General features: G+C 32.0%; 1 protein-coding gene across 4 annotated transcripts in view; it reads left to right on the forward strand.

The window, feature by feature from the left end:
- Positions 1-11,026, forward strand: part of LOC108690695 (protein couch potato-like) — an 82,455-nt gene that overhangs the window by 28,591 nt on the left and 42,838 nt on the right. For all 4 annotated transcript variants that reach the window (XM_018198110.1, XM_018198114.1, XM_018198112.1 and 1 more), the window contains exon 2: positions 8,775-8,852. In XM_018198110.1, coding sequence (XP_018053599.1) covers positions 8,775-8,852 — 78 coding nt within the window. The remainder of the gene's footprint in view (positions 1-8,774; positions 8,853-11,026) is intronic.

Genomic DNA, 11,026 nt, shown 5'->3' on the forward strand with positions numbered 1-11,026 from the left:
TCTATATAACTCTTGAATTTATTTTATTAATACTTTTTAAACATTTTCAAACTTTTTTACATTTTCTCCAGTATTTCGTTTTATTAATTATCCTGATCTAGATGAGTTTCGAAAAAAGTAGAAACTGTTTCAAGTTGAGCGAAAATCGAATTTTCAATGCTAAGCAACTTTGCAATTAAATTTTCTATAAAATGTGTAGTTAAAGGAATGTTGGTGACTCTGTGACATTTCATACAACACGATTATTATCGTCGGTATTACTTAACAGAGTTGCATCGCTGCAGCCGGCGATGCACTTCTGTGCGAGACTATATTTAAAGGCTCGAAGATATAGTTCGCCTTCTCTGGTTGATCTATTATTAATTATACCTCACACCGCGAAAATTCTGGCAAGAATAAAGATAGGTGAAGAAAAATGGCTGTACGACGCTTCCAGCATCTTGATCCAGTGCATGTCTCTGTCATAGATAGATGGAGCGTTTATTATGTTTTATAATAATAGTTTCTTCTCGAATGTCATAAAAATACGATATATCAAAGAGTTAATTAATTATCAAAGCGCATTTGTACAGGATTCACATTTTAGAATCTAACAATTTTATTTATATCCATTTTATTATTCAAAATGAAAATATTTATACATACTCCAAAAAAGACAGGTCTGTGAAAACAGTTTAAAGTAGATTTTCAAAATAATATTAAAAATAATATTATAATTATAACACTAGAAATTTCATTTCTCAATTATATTTTATATGATTAAATAAGATTATTTCTTGTTCGGCACTTTTAAAATTTTATTGCTAAAGAAAATTATTACAAAAGAAAAATTGTTGTGCTCAATATTTTACAAACTTAGCACTATAATATTTTTTTAAATTCAAGATGTTCAAACAGAATGCCAGAAAATTTACGAGATGCAAGCGATCTGCGCGACGCGATCACTGTAAAATCTGATATGCTCGTAAGGAGATGATGCGAATTATGTTTGTCGTATGCGAACCTGTGTGTGCGTATATCTGTAGAGAACGTATACACTGAAAACGAGTCTGTGCCCATCGAACCTCAGCTCCGGTATTTTATTTCGTCCCGCGCTAACGGAAGCACGCTCCTTGCTCCTCGGCGCGCCTCGCTTGGATCAGCGCTCGAAAATTCCACTCGCTGTAATTATGAGAAGATTAGATCGAAAAGTGTGAATCCGCCAGCTGACGCGTCGCGTGAATATTCACTAACGTGTATAATCACGATTACAATTAATTGTCGAGAGTTACGATGACTTGTTGATTTTTTCATCTTATGGGATGCTATCTCAATCATTTGTATAATCTTTCTCGTGTATATGTTATCTTTAAACAAAATTTAGCGAGAATGTAAGAATTATATACACTTTATGGGAAAATACTATTGGATTAGAGAAAAAACTATTGGGAAACTGTATGTATGGGAATAAACAATAAAATAACGTACAACATTTGATTCAGATAGTTTTCCAATTATTTCCAATTGTTTTTTTCGCGAATGCAATAGTATTTTTTTCATAAAGGCAATTATAAATGTTATTTATAGTGCATTTTTCCTCGGCTATCCAAAATGTAAGTTTGTCAGTACCGTGCCGTCAAAGAAGTCTTTGAAGAGACAAAAATTACTCAAATTGTCATAAAAAGAGAAAAAACTAAATATACAATTGAGGAATGTTAAAGATATTGCGAATTTAAATACGGGATTTTTAACGAAAACATTTTTTGATGAAATACTGAACAATTTGGATTAATCTTTCACTCATTCAAAATCTAATCATGCTGTTTTGATTGCAATTATGATCTTTTGTTCTGTTCGTTGGCTGAAATCAGCGACCCTCTTGTCGGCGACGCCAAGTTTCAGTGCGGTTGTTGAGCTAACCGTAAAAAATTAAAGAGACACGCTATTACACGGTGCAGAACCGTTCACTTGTCGCACATCTAAATCCTGAGAACATGTCGCGGAAATCTACGTGCGCATAGCCGGAAAAATCTGCTGCAAACTTTGTTCTCTCACGTTCTGGTATCATCGTGGCCGGCTTGCCGACCGAGACGTGAAATTACTCAGATGCGCTCCAAATGCGGCGTTTCTGTATCTTATGAAGTCGTACGCATTTTTTGCAGTTCGATACTTGTCGCATTTTAACTTCTTTTATGAAATAAAAAAATAAAGGAAAATAGAAAATATGTTTCTTATTACCATACATCAAAATTAGCTACTTTTAAAAAGCAACTTTTCTAATCCTGTTTCTCTGTGTCAAATAACTGTTATCTATGCAAGATTAAACATTACGAGAAAAACGTTAATTTTGTAATTGATAAATGACGTATCGAAGAAAATTTGTTTTAGAGTTAAATTAGAAATTTTAATTTTACACTTATTTAGTTGTATACACATTAAGCCGATTACAAGTCATTTTAAAAGTCTAGATTTTTTATATGTAAACGTATCGTTGAACAATTTTTTAAATACATTACTGATAAATTATAACAGAAGCTAAAAAAATATAATAGTGTTAATATAAAACAAATAATAAAATAATAAATTAATAAAACCATGATATTAATAATTGGAGGAAAATATTAATAATTGAAGGAAATATATAAATTGTTTTTTCCTTTTTTATTATTTACGTGCAAAAATATTCACTCTTGAACTATATATGCACAGTTAAAAAACATTCCCTATTCGCCTACATTAATTTGATTCAGCATTCTTGTATTCTCAACTGCTGCCAGCAGAACATTGAATATTTTTACTAGCGAATTGTTTGTTGTTTTCAACATGACACGTTCACGTTATGAAAGAATAAAATAATTTGTGACGGAGAGAAAATTGCTGTCTTTTATTTTTATTTTATTTTTATCACTATTTTCTATGTAGTCTTTTATTACTGCTTTTCCTGTGTTCGCTAGTGTTTATGTTCACATCTGCACTGGCTATGTTAATATACCTACGTGTGATTGTGTTGATACGCATGCACATTCGAAAGCTTCATTGGATTGTATAAATCTCGCGCGGCTTTGCTCTGTCTGTCTGTAAAGAGATATGTTTGTAACCGCGCATTTCCATTTGGAATCCGACGAGGCGTGTATTTTACAAATTGTTCCTCTCGGCATGCTCTTGAATTACCTGTAAATTCTGATTCAAGATTAATCGAATCCGCAGTAGCCGTTGCGTTTGACCAACGCTGCCAACACTATGAAGCAATGAGCTTTGAGCCAGACAGTGGTCGTCTCTCATTCAAATTGTACTGGATAATAATATACGTACATACAATGCAAATATTCTCGGGGTTTACGCTATCGAATCTGTAAGTCTACGTTTCCGGCAGAATTAAAATGCTCAACTTCCGATGTAGATATAATATCCGAGGGAGTAATCAGCTGAAATATTGTTCCACAGATTACATGATTTCATTTTCACTTATAAAATCATTTGGTAAGATATATGATTTTATTTAATATTATACAATGATTTCTCATGATTGCATATGTAATTATCGGATTATACATAGAAATTTCATATGAATTTTATAATGATTTCGAGGACTCTGTCCCACGATTACATTAAATGCAGTGTTTTCCATTAATGATCCGATAATGATCTAGATAAAATTATCTAGATCATTATCTAACTGAAAAAGCTGGCTTTGTCTTATTTTTATCTAGATTATTAAGAATACAGATTTTCTTTATTTTATTTTAGATAAAATGTTATCTTTTTCAAACTATGATTATAGAAGAATATTGTAAAAAAATTTTTATATAACTTTTAGTAGTAATAAGAACTGTCCAAGAAAAAACCTTCCCACACAAAAACTCACATATCCTCCAAACCACTTAAAAAAAAAAACAATTTTTTAATTTAGTAGGCTTTGCAATGAATGTAAGAAACGATTGAAACAGTTAGTTTCGTAATCGCTTTGTTCTCAGTTGCAAAATGACAAGTGAAGTAGAAACACGCAAATCCATAATCAAAATTTTTCAAGAACACCCGGAGTGGAGTTTCATCAAAATCGCGCGGGAGGCGGGAGTTTGCAGGAAAACGATCAATAGTCATTAGGCGTTTCAAGGACTTGACTATCAACGTAAAGAAGGATCTGGAAAGAAAAAGGGTCCGAAAACAGCGAAGAAAGAGGGCATTCGAGGAAGTGACCACCACTTGACAAGTAAAAAGTATGATGGAGGGGATTCCAGAAAAAATTAGAAATTTTTGTCAAAAGTAGTTTTTAAGAATTTTTTAAAATATAGTTTTAATTGTAATTAAAAGACGTTTTTAAGATGGGTTTGCTTTTGAAAATCGGTCAAGTGGTTTGGAGGATATGTGAGTTTTTGTGTGGGAAAGTTTTTTCTTGGACAGTCCTTAGTGATGAGAATTTTTTCGTGATATATGTAGATAAAAAAACTGGGATTAGTATAACATCAGTCATAATTCAAAGCAACATTGAAATACTTTCATATTTAGAAGATAAATCTAAGGAACTAGATATTCTTAATTTGTATTTATCCCCCTCCCCCCCCTTCTTGCATCAAACAAATTTTTTAAAAAATATAACACATTATTGTCATCATCAATGCCAGTAGAGCGCTTTTTTAGTTGTGGACAAATATTAATTCTACGTAAAAACTGTTTGTCAGACAAAATTAATGTAAAATTAATTATCTTTATCTTATCTAAGATACATATTTGTGTGATTTATTAAAAATTATCTATATCAAGATAATTTTTAATTATCTAAGCGTAAACACTGAAAATAATTACTTCCTTGTTAACATCAGCTGTATTTGATGTAATATTAATAAAAACATAATGAGAATAAGAAAGAAAGTAAGGAAAATAAGATAATAGGAATTTTGAAATTTAATTTTCAATTTTCAAGATAAAAAATTTATTAAAAAATTAAAAGATTGAAATTTATAAAATTAATTTATAATATTAATTAATCAATAATGCTGAACTATATATACATGATGGATTTCGAACCTTTTTAATATACAAATTAATATCTCAATTTTGGATTGTGTCTATGATATTGTAGTTTGCGAAAAATCTTTGTTTTAACGCGATTTATAATATTATATATAATGTTGACACACGATATATTGCAGCAAAATTTATTGAAACAAACTATATAATGTTTAATTGCGTATGTGATTTAAATGAAAGGATATTTAATTGCTGAAGGAGCAATTTGATATGATAGAGTTATAATTACTTGGAACAAATTAATTCGGGATTATAAATATTTTTTCTTTCATGCTTGCATCGCTTTTCTGTCCTCGACGCTTCCTGCCGGAAATTAGTGAGGGGACGGTAACGAATCGCTGCCTTCCTTCTGTCAATCGTGCATCTTGAAATAAACCGATTAATTTTTTCTTATTGAAACTATTTTCACAATAGGAATTAATTTACATCTAATTAATTTCCGCTATGAATTATTGAAGCTAAATAATTTTAATCTTTAGATATATTGATAGATAAAATGCTATTTCAGTGCTTGTTAAAAATTTAATATTTGTACATAACTACATTTTAATTAAATATGATATTTAAAAAATTTAAATATCCCGAGGACAGAAGGTTGTAGCCATAAAATTTGCCAGACGAGAATATATTTTATATTTATATACTTAATTTATAATATATTAAAAAACCAATAAATTAATAAAAAAAAAAACAAGAACTACCTTGGATATTTGTTACACATGCTCATCAGAGTATACAAGATTATTTCTAAATAACAGGGACCGTTAAAAGGGGAAGGCAAATATGGAACGAGGAGTGTCAACGGATGTGCAAGTGACGACACGGCATAGTTTTGAAGATGAAACAATGAGAACTAGCGACACGGTCAGTTGCAAGCTGGGAGCGGATTCGCTCGTCCATGATCAATTATTGTCATTTAGAAGCTACGCCTTACAAAATCCATCTAAGATTGTAAACATGGAAAAAAAGCGAAGAAAAATACAGAATAGGAAACTAACAATCTTCTAGATAAAGATCTGATGCGTGTTGTGTTTAATTAGCGTAACGGACGAATAATATTCGTAAGCAGAATGATTTTATTATGTTGTTAAACAGAAGAAATACATAATTACATAAGTCACTTCAATTTTCTGTGAAAAGTATGGCGTCGACGATGAAGGAATGGAAGATGCGCTTCATATTTAAGATAGTCGTATTACTGAATATTAAGATTAAGATTAAGCTGATTAACTTGTTCGTAAATCGGAATAAAATAGGAATTATTTGAAACTTTTGAAATATTATAAACTCCATGGATGTTTGATTTTTTTTTAAATAAAATGACTAATAAGTAAACAAAGAGAGAGTCAAGCTAACCTAACTCTCTATATCATCAAAATTCATGTACATATAAAACAAATGTGCAATATACATGAATTTTAATATGTAGCATTAAACATCTAGCTTGACTCTTTCTTTGTTTACTTATTAACTTGTTTAAATTGATGAACCTTATTATATTATTTGAAGTATTGTTAAAATAAACTAGTTTTCTAAATAATTGAATTTTCCAACTTTTGCATATTTATTTTGTTTTCTTTTTGAGGCAAAAGGCAATCTACTCTGATATGAAAATTATAAATCAGGCTTTCGCATAGTATTGAGCAATTACATTCTTCTGATAAATTTCACACGAGTTTAAGAGTTGCCCCTCAACTGCCTTCAGCTTTGCACAAGTAGGCGGAGATCTATTCTGCGATCTAATCGGATAATTGCCGAGAAGGATAATTTGCGTTCCTTCCTTTTTGATCGACGTGGTTTACTAGGCTCGATATCAACGTGCAAGTATAGTAAAGTCTCGATAGCTATCGAGACTTTGCTCGAAGTTTCGTATAGTTCTAAATAATTTAAGGAAAATTATTAATAGCTTTTTTAACGTAAAGTAACTTTTTTGCTTTTTACAGAGAAATCTTATATCTATGTAATGTAAATTCAATTATAAATATAAGTACGTTTGGAATCTAAGAATTATTACATCTATAGCCTCTGTTATTTCTTATGTACACACACACACACACACACACACACACACACATACACATACACACACACACACACACACACAAAACAAGTCTTCTTTTGATGGCTTGTATTAGTCTCATTTAAACTTGATTTTAACAGATCTTCGACCTGTTGAGATTGTCATCAAGACATTTGATAGTCGACAGTAAAATAAAAGCGTCCTTACAAAAATTAATTACGAGAGCAGCAAAGCGAAAGAGAAAGACTCTATAATTAGATTTGCGCGCGTGCATCAGACTTTTACAACCGCCGCGATTCTTAACTTTATTAATTGCTGCAACCTCATTGCGGCAATTAATAAAGTTAATTTGATGCTCCGCTCTAGAGATCATTATAAGTTAGATGGTGCGAGCGCGAGCGCGAGTCAACGTCAGTGTCGCACTTACCTGCGCACCTACGCCCGCAATGCACCGTATGTGCAAGTGTGTGGGTTACATAGCCGTAGCAATTACTTAAGGCCGAATCGGTGTAAGACGCTCATGTAACTTGGCCGACGAAACTTTACCGGTTACTCTCTTAGTCTCATCCATTAGTAGACGGCTCGCCCTGTGACACGGTTGTGGTTACGTGTCTCGCTTCAGCGTTTACACACGGCCGGGTTTTTATCAATGTTGTAAGTTTAGGTGACAAGAAACTCGGTAAACTAGCTATTAATTCATGAATAGTTAAAGAAACTTGACTAAGTACTACACCGCGAAGAATAATTTCTGTATAAATATTTTTTCCATACAAATATTTTTTGAATATATTATATTACATCTTTGATTTTTGTTCATGAAATTGCTTATAATAGATAGTGCTTTCTATTAATAATTCTGTATAAATTTTGTATAAATATATAAATCATTCAGTTTTAGCTTTAATATATAAAATAATATACATCATAATATTTATTATACATATATAATATTATAATAATTTTAAATATTAAATTGTTATAAAAATTTATTTTTATAACATAATAAAAAAAGCTGTGCGTAATAAATGGATGAATTACTAATATTTCTTATTCTTATTGAGGGCACTTAATTAGCAATTATCTGCGCACCAATTGTATTTAACAAGCGTTCGCTAGTGAAAGCTGCCTCGACTCAGCATCAGTCTCCTTTCTAGCTGCATTGTTTCCGATGATAATACTCAATATGAAAACCCGATTTACATTCTCCTTTGAAAACGAAATAATATCACATTAATTCAGCTACATTGATGTTAATGACGAAAAAGATAATTGATAGCCGGAAAAGATAATTGATATCATGAGGAAGGAAGAAATATCTTCGGGAATCACTTTCAAAGATCTCTAAGGGTTGTGCCACAATTAATTGGGATCGCCTTCATAAATTGCCGAATTAATCGCGAAATTAAAAAGGATGACGAACGAGGGGAACTGACTTCTTCCTGTCTTGGGGCATCTTACATTGATTCTGCAATTAGCTATCGATTCATCTGACAAGACGAGGGCAGGAGTCAAGGAAGTCGGTTTCCTCATCTCCCAGTCTGGAGTCTGGACTACACTCTTCCTTGCTCGTCTTCTCTCTCTCTCTCTCTCTCTCTCTCTCTCTCTCTCTCTCTCTCTCTCTCTCTTTCTTATTCTGTCTCTGTATTTCTCTCTTAGTCTCTGTGTTTCTCTGTTGCTGTTCTTTCCCTCTACACTAGCCAATTAGGTTAATTAACTCAATTATCGTTCTCTTTCTCTCCTGTTTCAGGTGCGCACCTTGTTCGTGAGCGGCTTGCCGATGGACACCAAGCCGAGGGAGCTCTATCTGCTTTTCAGAGCGTACGAGGTGAATCTCTCAGAGAGTTTGCTCTCTCTCTATTCACTTTATATTTTATATATAGACATGCATTCGCGATGTTGAGATCAAAGAGGATCCGGGAGAATTCAAGATTTGGAAAGTTAAATATTCCAACGGTAATGCGCGAGTTCACGAATGTGAACGATACGGTATTAAAGGACCTAAAGTTCTGATAACATTAATATTCTATCGTAAAGTATAATCGAAAACATACACGGAAACAGAGTTCAAAGATTCAAAAGTTGAACGTGGAATGCTTAAAATTATAATTTTCGAGGTATTTACGATTAAAATTTTAAATCTTTGAAATTTTATGTATTTTGACATTTTAAGATTTTAATTTTTAAATGTCTATCAGAGAAAGAGAATAAAAATATAATTCTTTATAAATTTTAAAAATTAATTAATTTTATTATAATTAAGTTATTAAATTATGATTACACACGTCAGTAATTAATTTTGTTAGTAATTAATTTTGTAGCATTCTAAATCTAAATCTCTAAATATTTGTATGCAAAAGTGCGAGAATAGAAAAAAAATAATTGATTGCTTTCTTTGCTGAACACAGCAATGTATTGATTTCCAATATTCTCCAATTGATCTCATCGTTGTGTATTGTATTTGTCCGTATATTTCATATTTTGGGTAATTTCCTTTTGTCTTTGTTATCGCGTCAATTATCTTTCTTTACTTCATCCCACTCTTCGCCGGCACATTTAACTTGTTGTTCAATAAGTTCAACTGTGGTTCTCGTGATGCACGATTCTCGTGGTTTCATGCGAAACGCAACATTATGACTGAAGCGTTCGAACTGTATTCACAAGGGGAATATTCCCCTTATGAATCATATCGTCTACGCCGACCATCCGCCACGGGAGAGACGGTGCTTCTCTATAACGTCATATTTACTCGACTCGGGATCCTAGTTTAGTTTGTCTAGAGGATTAATTATGTCGGTGCCAATTACGAGCTTACATTTCGAGCTCCGACACCAGCCGAGACGAAAAATCGATAGTCATGGAATTTGATGCTCTTCCTATCCTGTAATTTGATTTGTGTGCAAAAACTCTCATTTTTAATTTTTTCACATTATTCAAAACGCGATCAGTAAGTGTAAATAAATGAAATTTTGTAAATGAAGAAAAGTATAAATTTAAAGTTTTTTTTTATAAAGAGAAGATATATTTATTTTTAATCTTCTGTCTGCAATCTGAGTCTTTCTTGGCACAAGCAAAATTTCACTTTCAAATTTTTTCTTTATTTCTCAATTTTTATTAAATACAAAGGTTTTAACATTTGAATTAAAAACCTAATGTAATAGAGATGTTGTAAAGTAGCTCTGAATTTTTGAAAATTTTTGAAAAGCCTATAAAATAGTAAGAAACTTGGATTGGATAAAGAAGATTCAAATTGTAGATAGAGAATAAACATACGATTGCAAATGGAGGATACATTTACATAAGCAAATCTATTTAATTATAATTCAGTTAATATTTCCGCATCAATATTGAAATTCTAATCAACAACGAATCTAAGAAAATTTATTGAAGATTACGCTCGTGAAAGTTAAATATCTTTCGTATACATTTCGAAATTCAATCGCGATTTAGATCGATGCAAAGAGAATGCAGAGAAACCGCGGTTATTTGTTGCTGGGAAAGGAAGGACAAGTGGAAAAACGGCGAAATTGTTCTCGCTCCATTTGGAAATTTCCTTCGAAAGTTAAATCCGGGAGAGGATTCTCTCGAGCGTGTCGTTATTCGAAGGCAAAAAAGACGGCGGCGGCGGCGGCAGCGGGATGCGACACGGCTTTTTTTGCTTTTTGCTTCGAGCTTTGTTTTGTATATTCATGAAATCGTTGTGAGTAGTTCGCTTAAAGAGATTAGGATTAGTTGCATGGTTGAGATTACCTTTCCGTCGGTACCGCGGGCGCTGCGCCTTGAGCGAAGTGTACATCCAAAGAGCATCTCTTTAGAGCATTTCTTCGATCCTAGGACACTTTAAATAATGATTTTATGCGACGAAATATAATATAGTACCTTTCTGATCGGTTTATAGACTAATAAAAGAGAAAGGATAGATAATGAACTCATAAATTGCATTTATGCAATTCTGAAAGTTATTATGTCGAATTGGCATTATCTTATTATATATATATATAT

The sequence above is a fragment of the Atta colombica genome, unplaced genomic scaffold (genome assembly GCF_001594045.1).
Source record: "Atta colombica isolate Treedump-2 unplaced genomic scaffold, Acol1.0 scaffold35, whole genome shotgun sequence".
Classification (NCBI taxonomy): Eukaryota; Metazoa; Arthropoda; class Insecta; order Hymenoptera; family Formicidae; genus Atta; species Atta colombica.